Source organism: Aplidium turbinatum, chromosome 2 (genome assembly GCF_918807975.1).
Source record: "Aplidium turbinatum chromosome 2, kaAplTurb1.1, whole genome shotgun sequence".
Lineage (NCBI taxonomy): Eukaryota > Metazoa > Chordata > Ascidiacea > Aplousobranchia > Polyclinidae > Aplidium > Aplidium turbinatum.
This window is the reverse complement of record NC_137473.1, coordinates 6,206,573-6,224,572: the sequence shown is the minus strand read 5'-3', so window position 1 is coordinate 6,224,572 and position 18,000 is coordinate 6,206,573. Positions and strand designations below refer to the sequence as shown.

The 18,000-nt window shown below is 37.2% G+C and overlaps 1 protein-coding gene across 1 annotated transcript; it reads right to left on the bottom strand.

Annotated features, from left to right (window-relative positions):
• On the bottom strand, window positions 1-17,498 carry LOC145764908 (vitamin D 25-hydroxylase-like). The gene is made up of 9 exons (XM_082576605.1): window positions 17,189-17,498; window positions 14,576-14,721; window positions 13,547-13,649; window positions 13,021-13,133; window positions 9,863-9,990; window positions 9,176-9,294; window positions 8,658-8,802; window positions 2,244-2,404; window positions 1-1,429 (listed from the first exon to the last, which is right to left on the bottom strand). Exons 1-9 carry the CDS (start codon window positions 17,465-17,467, stop codon window positions 1,121-1,123), a joined length of 1,503 nt encoding a protein of 500 aa, XP_082432731.1. The 5' UTR covers window positions 17,468-17,498; the 3' UTR covers window positions 1-1,120.
• Window positions 17,499-18,000: the final 502 nt, after the last annotated feature.

Genomic DNA, 18,000 nt, shown 5'->3' with positions numbered 1-18,000 from the left:
AGGCTATATTGGCAAGTTTAGGTTAGAAAATTCGTATTGAAAGCACACTATGTCAAATATTTTTTCAACGATTTGGTGACATTTTAAAATCACCTTCCAACAATGTTGTAGGCTGCAACAGAGCATTGGACTTAAACATTTTTCGATAACCTAAGTCCGGAAAGACGATTGTTATCATTATGCAAAATAGCACATTATTATTTCGTTACAAATCAAACTCTAACACAACCTTTCAGTCACAGACCACAGCTGATTGAAAATATGAGACTCCAACAAGTCATTACTGAAATTAAAATAATTCTTGGAAAGAAACAGTTTTGTTGTTATGGAATAACGTAGAACATAAAACTATAGCCTAATCTTAGTCAGTGGTCCTAGATCTTTTTGTTGCTGTAAACCTATCAACAGTTGAAAAGTTTACAAGGCCCAACACGCCTGTTGTGTCAATCCGTAACAATTAAAATCAAGCAGAAGCATAACTCATTAAGCGAAATTTATATATTCAAACGTTAAGCAGAAAAGGGCATAAGAAAAAAAAAGTATTGAAAAGTGAGTGCAAACTGTATAGGGGTGTTAAGTGCAAGTTAGGCATCTTCGAGGGAGTAAAAATACAGGTGGGTAAATGATTTTGAATACTTGTTTAGGTAAATAATTGCATAATATGATTGCATGTTAAATTGTACGATATAAGCTATACTGAGCATACACAAAATAGGCTATAGTATACACCCAATGGCAATGTGTAACGTTTGCTAACATGACGGTAAAAACGTTTCTCCACTATCTAAAAAAGCGAGCGCAAAATTTTCAATAAAAAGTATCTTTTGTTGATGATGGGTCAATGCGAGTTAGTAGTATTACTGAGTAACCCAACTAGTTCAACAAACAAGTCAATGACAAATAATAACTGAAAAAGAATATTAAGCTTTACACAATCTTTCAAGGCTTTCATGATCTGAACAAAGTAACAAGAAAAGCATCATGCCTTTATAAAAAACGAAGCTACAGAAATATGAAGTGTATTTTTCTATCTATAAAACTGTAAAAGTTACAAAAAAATGTCTTGAACAATTACGCCGAAATTTTCCATTACAATAAAATACACGTTGAAACAAATTTTTCATCGTTCCCTGAGGATCACCTCAAACTCGTGTGGGCAATGTACGGCAAAGTTGACCCCCCTACCCAAAGCAGGAATGCTTCCAGAAGCCTTCTCGAAGCGAAACGTTTGGAGCAACTTTGTAAAGAGCACAAAGACCTCCACTTTAGCTAAACTTTCTCCAAGGCAAAATCTTGGTCCGATGCCGAAGGGAATAATTTTGTTTGAACGAACAAACTTCCCATCTCGAATGTGTCGAAATGGGTCAAATATTCCTGGATTGGGCCAAACATTTGGGTCGTTGTGTACGGCCCACAAATTGGAAACAACCTGTGGAAAGTAGAAGAAAATTGACCCTTCCTTCAAACCTTCATTCGTAAATGTTGTTGAATAAGTTACGTGCTTTTTGTGCATGTAACCTACTGATAACATATTCGCAACACTTAACGATCAAGGCGGTAACTGACAGAGAAGTCAAAATGTTGTTCTGAAAACAAAACTGTTTCTCCTGGCTACTATCCGAAGGAGACGTCCGGGCCACTTATATTTTGCGGCAAAAATACATTAGCACAAAAGTAATTAAATATAATAGAGGAATATAATAAGTGGAATAATTGGAATATAATAGAGCTTTCAATTCTGTCTTCCTCTTGGCAAAAGTTTTTGTTTGTGCCACTGCACAGAATGTATCACAGTTATGGTATTAGAATACAAACAGTATACACTGAGACCAGAAGACAACTACCCTAACCCTAAAGTTAATCCCTCAATCATATATTGCTGTGTGGTATCGCTTAGTAAACGTTTGACTAAAAAAATAACCAAAAAAACAGTCAAATGTGAACGTTCTTAATTTCAACCCTTGTGAAAACGGTGTACGGTCGACAGACATTTGGACGACAAGACGTTTGGTCGACAAGACATTTGGTCGACAGGACGTTAGGTCGACAGAAGGATTCATTTTAGGGTTAGAGTTAGGTTAGGGTTAAGGTTAGTTAACTAGTTAGTTTAGGGTTAACCCTAACCCTGAAATGAATCGTTCTGTCGACCTAACGTCCTGTCGACCAAACGTCCTGTCGACCAAATGACCGGGTACCGTGAAAACACTATCATTTTTTTTAACTGCTGAGTAACATGATCATACCTTGGTGTTGGCAGGGATCACGTATCCTTCCAAATTAGCAGAGTGTGTTGTTTTGTGCTGGACTCCGAGTGGAACCGGTGGGCAATACCTGAACACTTCTTGAATGATGGCACAAGTCAGGGGCATATCTTGCATCATGGGGGGTGGGGAGTCGCTCTTTCCTGGGGGCAAACGATTGGTTTATTATCTTGCTTAAATTATCATAGCCATTATCATTATTTTTTATAGTGATTCAGACGCGTACAGATGTTGAGTCAACGTACAAAAGGGATTGGTTTGTTGACAGGGATGACAAACAACCTTTTTTAATATTAGTAATCAAACAGCATGATCTCGACACAAGACTGAAATGTAGAAAAATAAATCATTGTATTGTAAGGTAAACTAGGCGGATAAGTATAAATTAGCTTGAGAAATTTACCGATATGGTTTGTGAATACGAATTTCGCCAGCCACAATCTTATTTTGACACTTAATAAAAGGCAAAACATAGTTAGCGTTAGGTCAAAAATTTGGAAGATATGTTATTCTATATATTTGCCAAGTAATTTTGCAAAACACTAGTTATCTGAACACTTCTCAGCCAAATATACTATAAAAAAGCGTTTCAAAAATCGAGTGATTCGACCAGAGACTGTAAAGCAGGGGTCGGCAACCTTTCGTATGCAGTGTGCCAGTTTATGAATAATATCAAAATATCAACAACTCGCGTGCCAAACATTTTTGTATGTTTGATTTTGTGTTGGCAACCATCTGATGTTAAAATTAAACAGTAAAGTTGATTGAGTTAACAGACAAGAAACAATTTTGTTTTATTAACTTTATTGGAAAACATCGAATGCAGTCATAAGAGTCACTTTTTAATGAGATCCTTGTCCTTGCTTTTTCTTGCTTATAGCTCTGTAGTATTAGGATTATATTTGGACACTTTAAGTATAACACATGCTTCCGAATGATCTTCCGTAAGTCGGCTGCGATGTGGACTGAGAATAAAATTCATGTGCAAAAATATTTGTTCACACAAATAAGTGGAGCCAAATGCAGATAGCAAAGCTATTGACATCTTCTTGAGACAGCTAAATTTCTCCGGCAAAGATTCCCAGCACGTCAAAATGCTTGTTTGTTTGTTTTCAATCGTTTCCAGCGATTTCCGCAATTCGACGAATTTTGATGTCCACAATAAGGATGCTTTGAAATCGATCAGGTGCATCTGGAAGTCTTCGATGTCTAACCATTCAAATGCAGATAAGTTCAAGTCTTCGCTGCTCTCGGGCTTGATGAGAAATGAAAATACTGAACCAAAATGTTGAAAATCTTGAAATCTATTGCAAAATTGAGACGTTAGATCCCTCATGTACACATCAATTTCAACTAGGTTGACTTGATGATCCAATGAGAAAACCTTCAGGTATTTAAAGTAGCGAAAAGTTGCAGTTTGGATGTCCCTTGTGTAGATATCCAATTTAGCTACAAAACCTTTCCATGCCTCAAAAAGATCCATTACCGTTTGTTGTGAACCTTGCAGACGAAGATTAAGTTCGTTAAGGTGGGTGGTGACATCTGCAAGAAACATTAGTTTTACAAGCCACTTTTTATCCTCCAGTTCAGGGTAGACTTTGCTTACCCTGCCAAAAAGACCCTTATCTCGACTAGACATTCAACAAACCTCAAGAGAACCTTACTGGACTGGCACCTATAGGGTGGCACCACTGCTGCAGATCGAACTGGAAATGTGTGCAACCATTCAGTTAACTCTAGTGTTAGTGATGTAATAATAATAGACCGAGAGCCTACGACAGAAGATTTCACCCCATAAGGTACAAAAGGTTTGACCCCTTGAAGTTACTGGGGTCAACCATGTCACTCACAAAAAGTATGGAAGATTGACCGCACCGGGTGGATCTGGACCCTAGAGCCCCCTAAAAAGCCCAAAAAGGGGGTTAATTTCACCCCATAAGGTACATGCACCAAACTTGGTGAATACGAAGTTTTATGTCAGGACATCACAAAAATATCAAATCTAACAATATTTTCGAGTGGAAAGGTGATGTAAGACCCCCCCGAAAGTGACCCCCCGGGGGGTTAATTTCACCCCATAAGGTACATGGACCAAACTTGGTCAAAACGAAGTCTTATGTCAGGACATCACAAAAATATCAAATCTAACAATATTTTCGGGTGGAAAGGTGATGTAAGATGCCTTCAAAGTGACTTCCCTTAATGTGACCCCCTCGGAAGGTTTATTTCACCCCATAAAGTACATGAACCAAACTTGGTCAAAATGAAGTCTTATGTCTGGACATCACAAAAATATCAAATCTAACAATATTTTCGGGTGGAAAGGTGATGTAAGATGACTTCAAAGTGACTTCCCTTAATGTGACCCCCTCGGAAGGTTTATTTCACCCCATAAAGTACATGGACCAAACTTGGTCAAAATGAAATCTTATGTCTGGACATCACAAAAATATCAAATCTAACAATATTTTCGGGTGGAAAGGTGATGTAAGATGACTTCAAAGTGACTTCCCATAATGTGACCCTCTCGGAAGGTGTATTTCACCCCATAGAGTACATGGACCAAACTTGGTTAAAACGAAGTCTTATGTCAGGACATCACAAAAATATCAAATCTAACAATAGTTTTGGGAGGAAAGGTGATGTAAGACCCCCTTAAAGTGACCCCCCAGGGGGTTAATTGCACACCATAAGGTAAGCTACATGGACTAAAGTAGGTTAAATCGAAGTCTTACTTCACGGCATAACAAAAATAACAAATCTAACAATATTTTCGGGTGGAAAGGTGATGTAAGATGTCATCAAAGTAACCCTAAGAGGGTTTATTTCACCATAGAGTACATGGACCAAACGTGGTCAAAACGAAGTCTTATAGGACATCGCAAAATATCAAATCTAACAATACTCTCAGTTGGGAAGATGATAAAAGACCTACCCAAAAGTGAATCTCCTCCTACAGTTTAATTTACTTCATTCCTTACTCGAACCAACCTTGGTGTAACGGAAGTGCTATGCCAGGACAGTACCAATGGATGAAATCTAAAAATATTTTTATATAGGTTTTGGTGAAATACATTCACAAGCTGTCCCATGATGCATGAAATGGAACTATAGCCTACTTTACAAAAAGTTTTTGTATAAATCATACTCAGTCAATCGAAAAAAGGCAACAGGACATGACAATACATGGCTTTGTAACACCAAAAACAGAAAGTACATAAGAAGCATATAGGCTACAGTCATGGGCGCCGATCGCTCTCTAAGATTGGTGGGGACATTTACTAGGAAAGAAAGGGCAGACGAGCGAAGCGAGCTGAAAGATTGGGGTCTGTTCAACAAACAAACAAATAGGCCTACAGTAGATATAGGCTACAAGTCTAATGCGATGTATTTTAATTGTCAGTGTCAGCATTGGACAGCAGAAGTCCAAACACTGCAACTCGCCAACGAGTCTCCGGCGAATTAAAAACGAAGTCCTTGGTTGATCCTTGGCTTGTAATGAAGGTTGATCGAATTCAAAACTTTATTGTGCACATAGCAGACCATTGCATGATTTGGCCGTTTCTGTGTCATGGTAGATCGTAACAAAGTTTTGATACGTCGCAAAGTTGAAAATGAGCGTTCAGCTGAACACGAGCGGGCTGGTGATATGAGCAAAAGTTCCACTTGTAGAAACATTTGCCAAACAGCGGATGGTATCTTCTTGAATATCATTCGAAAATCTTGTGCAAGGGACTCTGTGTCAAAGAACTGAAGATAATCGTCTACCAAATGTGATTGTAGCTTTCCACTAAAGAGTGATTCTTGTAGAATTTTGTAGTGCTCAAGATCGGTCGACTTGAAATAGTCAGTAAGATTTTGCTGCGAGCTGTCAATGACTGCAAAATACTCTGACCGATCGATCTTGAAGTTTAGGAGGTTGACCATGGCCATGTCCATACTGAAGACGATTTGGAACGTGACAAGTCTTTTAAAAATTGGGTAGGGTAAGAGTTTTTTCAATTGAAAAAAAGCTGCCTGCCAGCCTTCCAACTGCTGATTTTCCTATATACAATTTTTTGCCAAACCGGTAAAGACATTTCAACAGCTCTTCACCTCAATGTAATAATAACTGAAAAAATAGCTTTTTTCTTATACAAAAGTAACACAAGCTACACTTACTGCACTACATGCTTGTACGACTCTTTCAAAGTAATTCTAAAACTCTGCACTGTGTGGCCCTGGCGTAACCAAATTAAATACAATTTGCGAGTTACACCAGGGTTTCTCTGCCTAATAAAACATTTCTACTACGGTTGGGGCTTCCTCGCATAAAACAAAAATATTGTCCCCCCTTTCAATATATTTTAAACGTTTGACTGGTAAAATTGTGACATTCGGGTAATATTTTCCCTTTTACGTTACAAAAATAATGTAAAAAGATGATGGGGACATGTAAAAAGATGGTGGGGACATGTCCCCACTGTCCTATAGGGATCGGCGCCCGTGGCTACAGTAGCCAGAAAATTGATCCAAGGTCTTGATACGACCACTAAATGTTGACTTAATTGAACAACTGACTATCCAAATAAGACGAAGAATAAGACGAAGAAAGTGAAAGCGACAGCAGTGACAATGAAGAATAAAGAAACGACCGTTTACGTTTACACAAACAATCTCTGTTTATGAATGAACAGTTACAATAACTGATTAGAGACATGAAGCAAATGGCATTAAACAAAAAATTACTACATTGGGTTTATTGGGTTATTTATTGTAGCAGCTGGAAAATGTTCATTACTGCCTGAATTAACGTTCCAAATGATTCACTTCGAAACGTTTTGATTTGGATAGTCAGTTGTTCGATTAATTCAACATTTAGTGATCGTATCAAGATCTTCGATCAATTTTCTGGCTACTGTAGCCTATATGCTTCTCATGTACTTTCTGTTTTTGGTGTTACAAAGCCATGTATTGTCATGTCCTGTTGCTTTTTTTCGATTGACTGAACATGATTTATACAAAAACTTTTTGTAAAATAGGCTATAGTTCCATTTCATGCATCATGGGACAGCTTGTAAATGTATTTCACCAAAACCTAAATAAAAATATTTTTAGATTTAATCCATTGGTACTGTCCTGGCATAGCACTTCCGTTACACCAAGGTTGGTTCGAGTAAGGAATGAAGTAAATTGAATTATAGGAGGAGATTCACTTTTGGGTAGGTCTTTTATCATCTTCCCAACTGAGAGTATTGTTAGATTTGATATTTTGCGATGTCCTATAAGACTTCGTTTTGACCACGTTTGGTCCATGTACTCTATGGTGAAATAAACCCTCTTAGGGTTACTTTGATGACATCTTACATCACCTTTCCACCCGAAAATATTGTTAGATTTGATATTTTTGTTATGCCGTGAAGTAAGACTTCGATTTAACCTACTTTAGTCCATGTAGCCTACCTAATGGGGTGCAATTAATCCCCTGGGGGGTCACTTTAAGGGAGTCTTACATCACCTTTCCTCCCAAAACTATTGTTAGATTTGATATTTTTGTGATGTCCTGACATAAGACTTCGTTTTGACCAAGTTTGGTCCATGTACTTTATGGGGTGAAATACACCTTCCGAGGGGGTCACATTAAGGGAAGTCACTTTGAAGTCATCTTACATCACCTTTCCACCCGAAAATATTGTTAAATTTGATATTTTTGTGATGTCCTGACATAAGACTTCATTTTGACCAAGTTTGGTCCATGTACTTTATGGGGTGAAATAAACCTTCCGAGGGGGTCACATTAAGGGAAGTCACTTTGAAGGCATCTTACATCACCTTTCCACCCGAAAATATTGTTAGATTTGATATTTTTGTGATGTCCTGACATAAGACTTCGTTTTGACCAAGTTTGGTCCATGTACCTTATGGGGTGAAATTAACCCCCCGGGGGGTCACTTTCGGGAGGGTCTTACATCACCTTTCCACTCGAAAATATTGTTAGATTTGATATTTTTGTGATGTCCTGACATAGAACTTCGTTTTCACCAAGTTTGGTCCATGTACCTTATGGGGTGAAATTAACCCCCTTTTTGGGCTTTTTAGGGGGCTCTAGGGACCAGATCCACCCGGCGCGGTCAATCTTCCATACTTTTTGTGAGTGACATGGTTGACCCCAGTAACTTCAAGGGGTCAAACCTTTTGTACCTTATGGGGTGAAATCTTCTGTCGTAGGCTCCCAGACTATAATGTTAGTGATGCAATGGTTGCACTTTCTTAAGGTGCTATAACGTACGCGTAAAATCATTTGGCGTGCCATAAAAAATCATCTCACATGCCACAAGTGGCACGCGTGCCAGGGGTTGCCGACCCCTGCTGTAAAGGATGAGCAATCCAATTCTGTCAAATATACTACAAATTCACCCATGTGGACATCAACTTCCTCCTCCAATGATGCAGCGTATTCCGGGTGATGCAAAAGAGCGAGGACGAGCCAAGACAGGGTTGTACTTGTCGTCTCTGTGCCAGCCACGAATAAATCCCGGATGTAGAACTTTAACTGTTCATCCTACAAGGCAATCAATGTTTAGGCCTGACATCGCAACTGAAGATACATCGACTGCTCAGCCATTCCCCATCAGTTCACCACAACCAACGCTACACGGTCGACGATATAGCTGAGTGATGAGAACTTCTTCATAACGCTCGAAATAGTGCCGGTTTAATTTACATTGTACGGTACGTCTTAATTTGTGTCTTATAAGCAGTGCAAACACAAACAAGGAACACAAAAGTAATATAACCTATAGTATACAGTAGAGCAAATATGACTTAACTTATCGAATTGCATTAAACACGCAGTTGGATTTGTTACTCAATGATTAAGTGAAGTCTGCTGTAATAAAATTATTAAGCAAAATCAATTTTTCAGTGTTTCTTACTGTGAAGTCTTCTCTGCGATCAGAGTTTTTCTGTTCGTAAATGAAAGAGTCTACAAAGTCCCGGATGTTGGTAGGATCGAAACTGTTCTTGTGTTCCTCTACGATCTCACCAAGCAATTCTGGAAATTGATGAGCAGTTGACATAACCAGGGCTGCAGTGTTGCAGGTGAGAAAAATGTCAGATAAATAATTATCCAAAGACGATAGCTTATACAGTATGCCACAGCTCACTGAGCTCAGTCTTGTGGAGAGTGGATACAGTTCTATTTCTTAATGCAAAAGGAGCAGACCTTTACCATGGCACATACATAACCATCATTTTACTTAAAGCTACGTCTATAATTCAAGAGCCCGTACCCCGTAAGCCCCATTTGTTTTAAAAGAAACTGAGTTGCTTGTAAATGAAACTATGACCTCTGAGTTAAAACATTACTACTTCACGCTTCTTTTTTGTTTAAGTTCGGGGACCGCGAGTCTACCATTTACACTGATTAGGAGATGGGTATGAACAACGCTCAACAAGTAAGATTGCACACCAAGAATAAATAGCTTCAGTGCGTGTGAATAACAAAGCACGCATAATATGTCAAGTACACATCTCATAATGTGAAAAGTTATTCAGCAAAACTAGTTATTAGAGCAGGTACGAAGAATACTTTAAAACAATAAATTCAGTTTTCACCCAACCTTGAACGTTGATTTGGTTTTGCATAGCCCGTTTATCAAGTTTCCGAAAAGGAGGAAAGTAACGGAGCACTTCAAACAAACTAAGCGTGGTCAACATAACGGCGTCTTTCGTGTTGTTGTTACCAAATCTGCCACAACACAACATATTTCTGTAAATCTTTTCCGAGAAGGTGATATTCCTGCTTACCTCTCAACCAAAGCTTTGGGAAAATTGGTTGTTGCTGAAACACCATCTTGACTAGAGATGTACCGATACCAATATTTTGGCCGATACCGATCCCGATACCGATATCACTTTTTTAGGCCGATACCGATACTGATACCGATATTTTGGCCGATACTTTGGTGTTACAAAAAGAAGCAATTTTGGTATTTGCAAAGAATTATATCAAGGTTTTAGTAATGAAAGTCCACCGTAATTGAGGACTGGGGTATAAGGGTAGAAACATTACATCATAATTTGGGTTTCTGAAAAATTAATAAAGTGTTTGGGCAAACTCTCCAAATAAGCTATCATAATTGATAATAAGATGTAAAATGTAAACCAAGTGATTTGCGTACACTTACAAAAACTATTCGACAAGTAATGTGCAACCTAAGGAGCAAGGGCGCTTGTTGTTTGGTTGAAAAGCTTTAGCAAAAATGTATAACTTTGCTTCGTTTTTACGTTGCTAAACGTTTAAAAAACCCGTGTAACTTGGCTGATTTTAGTAAGCTGGTTTTATCAGTTTGTGATTTAATTTCCACTATTTGTTGTAATAAACTCATCAAGCTTAAACAATGGGACTACGAATCCTCACTAAACTAATCAATAAATGGTCTTGTTGCGCCTAAGATGAGAACCTCATTGTGAAGAAAGGAGCGTTCTTCCCGGGTCTGCTACTATTCGGTGAGTCCGATTCGGTGAGTTCCTAACCTCTAACCCCTAATCCTAACCCCGAACCCTAAAACGGCAATGATAGTTAGGCTACGGTACCCGATAATTTAAAAAAAAATTGAAAAAATCCCCCGTTGAGGGATCGGACTCACCGAATCGGACTCACCAAAACGGGCCATTCTCCGGTTCTTCCCGCCATCAGCACAAGGCTGAGCACTCACTAGTACAGCGAGTAGTTGCGATTCGCTAGTTAACCACAATGGTGTAGCTTCCACACTAGCCATTTCAATTCTTGTCGATGTCAATTCTTGCTACAAAACGGCAGCCGAGAAACATATACAGTAGTTGATTGGATGGTCTAAATGGCTAGCGTGGAAGCTACACCGTTATGGTTAGCGAATCGCAACTGCTCGGTGTACTAGTGAGTGCTCAGCCTTGTGCTGATGGCGGGAAGAACGCTCCTTTCTTCACAATGAGGTTCTCAACTTCTCATCTTAGGCGCAACAAGACCATTTATTGATTAGTTTAGTGAGGATTCGTAGTCCCATTGCTTTCATTTTGAGCCTACTTGCTCTGCCATGACATTGTTTAAGCTTGGTGAGTTTATTACAACGAAAGGTGGAAATTAAATCATAAACTGATAGAACCAGCTTACTAAAAACAACCAAGTTACATGGGTTTTTTAAACGTTTAGCAACGTAAAAACGATGCAAAATTATACATTTTTGCTACCTGGGTAGTCTTGGCCTGGGTTTATCCTCTGCTGAGAGTAAAAAATAAAGGCAGTAGCTATTTGACCGGCGCCGGTCTTTGAATCTGAAACACTATTTGACCGGTCATGACGTCACTGTCTACATAGGCATTTTTTCTTTTTCTCTTTCAAAGCAAGACGAGAAGAGTGCCTATATAAGTTCTAAATTCGGCAGTTATGTTCAACTGATTCGGTGGCGCGTAGGATAAGTCTCCGGCTGGTGCTCCAGAGGGAATAAGTTCGATACTACGCTGAAGCGTTCTTTTATTTTTAATTTTTAACTAAATTTTGACCGGAGTTGACTCAATTGTTAGGCTGCTGCATTTTTGTGGTTAATTTTTAATTTGAGTAGCCTACAGCCCAATTTTTTATGTCTTTTCAACTTTGAGTAATAAAGTTAGAGTTTTTAATTTTCTGGAATTTGAGAATTTCTCTGGGTTATTTTCCGTTCGTCATAAGAGGATGTGACCGTGCTTGCTGAACGACGCATTACATTTTTGCGTCGTTCGGCAAACACGGTCACATCTTCTTATGACAAACGGAAAATTATCCAGAGAAATTCTTAAATTATAGAAAATTAAAAAAACTCTAACTTTATTACTCATATTTGAAAAGACATAAAAAATTGGGTTGTAAGCTACTCAAATTAAAAATTGACCACAAAAATGCAGAAGCCTAATGATTGAGTCACTTTGGGTAAAAATTTAGTTAAAAATTAAAAAAAAAATGCTTCAGCGTAGTATCGAACTCATTCCCTCTGGAGCACCAGCCCGATACGGATCCTATGCGCCATAGAATCAGTTGAACATAGGTGTTGAATTTAGAACTTATATAGGCACTCTTCTCGTCTTTTGCTTTGAAAGAGAAAAAAAAGCCTATATAGTGACGTCATGACCGGTCAAATAGTGTTTCAGATTCAAAGACCGGCGCCGGTCAAATAGTCACTGCCAAAAATAAACACTAATGATAAATATTGGAGAAATTGAGTCTCCTTCACCACTTAAAAATCAAACAACGCAACACTGCTGAAACAAAACGTTTTGTTTGAGTGAAAGAATCACTGTAAGCAAACAATGCCAATACGTGCGCGCATGAGAAGTCATGGGAGTGTGAGATATCAAAATTTGAACAAGTTGTTATTTTTCTACATCAATGTGACGTTTGATACTTCAAAAAATCTATATCTTTGCTTCTGTAGAAAATCCGCAGCAAACGCCCTTTTTTGCATGTTTAGTATCGGCCACAGTATCGGCCAAAATTTGCCGATACCGATGCCGATACCGATACTCAAAAAATGGCCGATATCACCGATACCGATATATCGGTACATCTCTAATCTTGACTATAATTGTGAAAATATTGACTATAATTAATTTATATACAGTAGATCATAAGTTAGTTACTGAATATTTAATTATACTAAATCAAACAGATTTAATAAAACAAATGACATATGAGAACTTGAGAAGAATCTATTACATGTATGTAACTACGCATTGTACGGTTTACACAGTAACCAACTATACATACATTTCTCGAATCTCTGAGAACAGGCGATCAAACATGACGTCTCCTTCATACTTAAAATGTTTCCCAATCACAAGGCCAGAAACAGTGTTTGCTACCACGTTATAGAAATCCATCTGTGAGGCAATAAAAGGCCAAAATTATTAACAGAAATGAGCTCTCTCAACAGGTTTCTTGGTAATACTTAACCAAGTTTTGACATAATTGTAGTATGTAGAATTGTAGATATCCTTTACTTAGTCCAATAATATTGAACAAACTAGTCCAGTTAGCTGGTGAAAAAATACTGCTAAAGACAGACACAAGATTCAAAATAAACTAAATGTCTTTTCTGATTTAATGAGCTAAGCAGCATAGGCTAATCAAAACTAAGTTATTATCAAATCATGGGAATTAACAGAAAACTAGAGATATGTTTCAAAAATGACACTACATTGATCAAAGTCTTTAAAATTAGCATTAGGTACACATAAGAACATAGACCACTACTTAATTTAATTAGTTCTTTTTAGCTAACAGGACCACTTACTTTGAGGTTGACTGGACGATTGAGTTTTGTTTTAAGAAAAGTGATAAATTGATTGACTTCCTTTTCACAAATAAGTCGCATTCCCCCTTTACCAATACCAAACCTATACATTACAATTTTAGAACATTAGAACCATAAAAAATGCTTCAATCAGTACTAACTTCCTCGCAACTACCGCATGCTTCAGAAAATAAAACTACAGATATTGTCATCAGTAACTGCACCAGATTTTATTCTCCAATACATGACGAAGGTCAAATGATTAATATTTTATATTTAGCTGCAATAGCTCATCAAAATAACACAATAAGCTATAAAAATATTAGGCCGGTATAAACTAGAATAAGTATGCAGCAGGTTTTATGCAGTAAAAGCATAAAACCACGGTTCTCAACAGGGGTTCCAAGGGGTCAGCGAAGCATTGTTAGGAAGTCTGTAAAAGTTTCAAAATTTGCAGCATGATTGATAAAATGCAACATTTAAAAATTGGTTGTATATAATATACTTTGTTTGTGTATTAGCCTACAGTGATTCTCAAACTGTGCGTCGCGACACCCTGGTGCACACTGCACAGTTTGAATTTGAAAAGGCATCACCCAAAGATTCGGTTTTCTAACTACCGGTAAACAATTTCTATGTAAAATAATTCAATCTTTTTATAGAGATAAGTGTTAAGCATGTTGATTGTTGAACCTTAATTTTTTTGAGACAGCAGGTCAATGCTTAATTCAAAAACGTTAAGTCAGTAGGCTGACCTATTAGCACATAGTTTTACCATGGCTGATTGGCTGTGATTAGAACAAAATATTGATTGCAAATGAAAGAGAGGAAAACGACTTTGTTAACCTAAAGATCACAAAAATCCTATTAATTTTTGCTGGTAAAATAGCCACTTTGATTTTTTTAGGGGTCTGCAACCGCTTTAAGGGCATTAAAATAGGTCTGACAATATAAAAAAAAGGCAAAAACCACAGGCGCAGAAACCAACAAATTCATTAAAAATATATTCATGTTACAGTATTATCAAACCTTTTCAGAACCTGTAAGCCAAATTGTTTTTGATTTCGATAAACTTCAGAATAATCTTTCAAAGCAATTCCACCATGGGGAGAAAGACGATGAAACAAATGTAGCCAAGGACGACCAGAAAAAGCAGAGGAAGAGTTAACAAATGCCTGAAAGTAATTTGTAATTCAAAAGTAAATCTATGACTCCATAATCATCATCTATAGACATATTAGTGGGCTAGTTCTATAGTGGGCTGGACTATAGAGTATAGATGAACAGACACTAGTTCAACACCACAACAGCATGTGGTCATGCCTCTGGCAAGGCACTTATAGGGGTGCTTAAATATGAACATAAAGATTAGCTTCCTTGCCTTCTGATCCACTTAACCTAAATTTTCAATCATGTGGCGTAAGTCCATGCCCAGCTTAGGGATGCACAATACAGAATACCTGGCTATTCTAGAATACTTAATTTCGAATCTATTCTGAAATTATGCGGCAATTTTTTCCAAATAATATTGAACCAATAATTTAATTGATGCTTGTGTTACTGTGAATCTATGATTTTTATCAAATTTTTCAAAAATTTTTTAAACGGGAATCATGCATTAAAATGCGTAAACTGAACATTTAAGAATACATTTCAAAAAAAATTACCGAAAACAATTTGTTTTCAATGGCACTGGCAAAGCCCAAAGTCCAATGTTTCATTTATTTTTAATTTTTTCAAAATGACCAAAAAGTGGAAACACTGCTCGAGAATACATCACTATCGACAGCAATAACAAAAGCCACATTACCACATCTGATGTTTTGATGTTGAAATCTGATGTTTTGATGTTGAAATCTGATGTTTTGATGTACAATTGTACATACTACGTACGGTACATAGCCGACAGTTAAATCACCCACAGTAACAACTATTGCTCGATCAGCTGATTGCTAGTCTATAGTGACGTAGACTGTGCACTGTACAGTCGCACGCTTCGCTGCTCACACCCATTCCCGTTTTGAAAGCTCTGACAAAAGCAGACGCGGAATGCTGATCAGACCGCAATGGGAAAAAAAGTTATTGAAAATCGTTTTATGGTAGCATTTTAAATACAAAGAACGTGTACAATCGCCAAGTCAGGTTTTTCCTTTAGTAGCCTATCCCTTTAATCCTCTACAGTCTACTGCTCACCAGTTCACGAATCTCAAGCGCATGCCGCATGGTGTGAATCAATTCGCAGTTCTGTACAGCACTTGTAATGAATCATTCGTGGCCGCACACACAGATTATCAGGCCTCGAAATTCGTTTTTGTTGACGGCGGACAAACGTGTCCGATCTGAGCAGCTATATCGGCGGACAAATTAAGTCTCACGGCGGACACACCAGTTTTAGCGTCAATCGTCATGCTTAATTACTTCATCTTGATAATTCTTCGCCATTTAAGAACTATAGCTACGGTTTAGAAAGCGTTGTAAAATTTCAGCAAAGTCACTATGAAAGGTTTTCATCAGACCAACGATGTGCGCTTGAAGAGCCAAAGCGCCGTATAGCTGCTAAATACGCCGCAAAACTGGTTAACTTCCACCGAATGAGGTCGTGTGGCTTCTTGCGTCACAATGCTCTTTGTTACGCTGATTCAATGTCATCAATCGTTGAAGCAACGTAAAAATCGAAAGTTTTTCTCCTCGAATAGAAGTTAATAGATACAGTATTCACATTTTTTAGATGCGCACTAAAATGCGCGGAAAATTATATTCTCGCAACAGTTGTTCGTGTTATGCAGTGATGATTTGTATCGCTAGTTCAGGACTGAGTTATTTCTCGGCAGACAAATTTGACCGATCTAGACAGTACTTCCCGCGGACATCACATGCTGTGACGGCGGACATGTCCGCTGTAAATTTTGAGGCCTGAATTATTCACTCATACGGGAACGCACTGCGTGTCTGCAGTTCTGATAACTGCGTGAACCCTATGAAAGAAGAAAAAAGGAGCAAACAGTCCATGAAGAAAAAAGTCGGCTGGCAAGACGAAAAATATCAACTTTACATTTGTTTAACGTCGCACACTGTTCATTTAACAGATTTATTTTCGAATCCTGATATCCGAAAAGAAACTGCAAATGCGATTCGAATACATTGAGATTCGAATCTCTAAGATTCGATATTCTGTATTGTGCATCCCTAGCCCAGCTACAACAAAAATGTATATATAATATTTATCTTTAAATACTCTTAATTCTTTACACATAGTTTTATTGCAAATTTGTTTAAAGTGAAATGCAGTATATATATATAGCCTATATGTAAGTTAAAAGGCTTCTTAAAGCTATCTGGTTTTGTATTTCCTGTTGAAATTATTGTTACTGCAATCTTTGATTCAAAACCACCTTTATTTTAAATATAACTAACTTCACCACAAAGTATTTTGTTGCTAATTTAGTACGGTACCGATAACTGTCACAAAACAAAATTTTATTTTCATTTTTTTGTTCTTTTCAATTTGGTTTACATTTTTTATATATAAATAATTTATTTGTGGAAATTAAGACAAGTTACTATATTGGAGACTATTTACAATTGTTTAAGTTGGTACTTTTGTACATCTATTATGATACATACATTTTTCACTACTCTTACCTGCTTTAGAGTATCATAACTGTTAATTATGACAACATCGTCACCACCAAATCTAGCAAAAAATACTGGTCCATACTTTTCAGACCACTTTCCAAAGGTTTCATGAGGGTACTTCCCAATAAAGGGTAAAGAACCAACAACTGGAATACCTCTGTGGCCATCCGGAAATCTTTTAAGTGGCTTTTTCCACCAGTAGTAAAACAAAAGAAGTAAAATCCCAACTAATATATTTTGACAACACCACACATTTGTAAATGGAAAACTATCAAACTCAATCATTGGAACTGGTATGATGCATGTGAATGCTAGGCTGTCTAAAACACAAGTTTTATTATATTATAGAGTGGCAATTTATGAGATGTCATTGTTTTGAGTTTAATTTCACTATTATAGAGTTTAAGCTGAGGCTAAAAATTAGCATAAAAACTCTCATTAGTCTAATTTGTTGCTCTGTCAATGCATAGTATATAAATGTATAGGCTATTTTAAAAGCAGTATCATAATTTGCAATAATATAGGTATAAAATATCAGAAAAAATATTGGAGCATGTGATTACAACAAGTTAACAACTTGGTTGGTTTTGAATGTTTTTCTTCGGACTGACAAAGACTTGATCTAGGTTATTCCTGGTAATTTCACATACTGTACTTGTACAGGGTCATCAATAATTAACGTTACAACTTCAAACAACTGAATTTAACAAATGGTAGATATTTTTTTGAGTAATAAACATATCATATTATTGTAAAATAAATAAATATTTACGAAAAACAAGTTTTACTCAATGTGTCCGCCATTTGCGTCGATAACA

Bases quoted from the DNA above. Each gene is read 5' to 3' on its own strand.
- LOC145764908 (XM_082576605.1), bottom strand. From the start codon at position 17,467: ATGATTGAGTTTGATAGTTTTCCATTTACAAATGTGTGGTGTTGTCAA. The intron at 8,803-9,175 runs GTAAGAAACACT...ATTGCCTTGTAG, and splicing joins ATCGCAGAGAAGACTTCACA to GATGAACAGTTAAAGTTCTA. The intron at 2,405-8,657 runs GTGAATTTGTAG...GTTTGCCCCCAG, and splicing joins GGAAGTTGATGTCCACATGG to GAAAGAGCGACTCCCCACCC.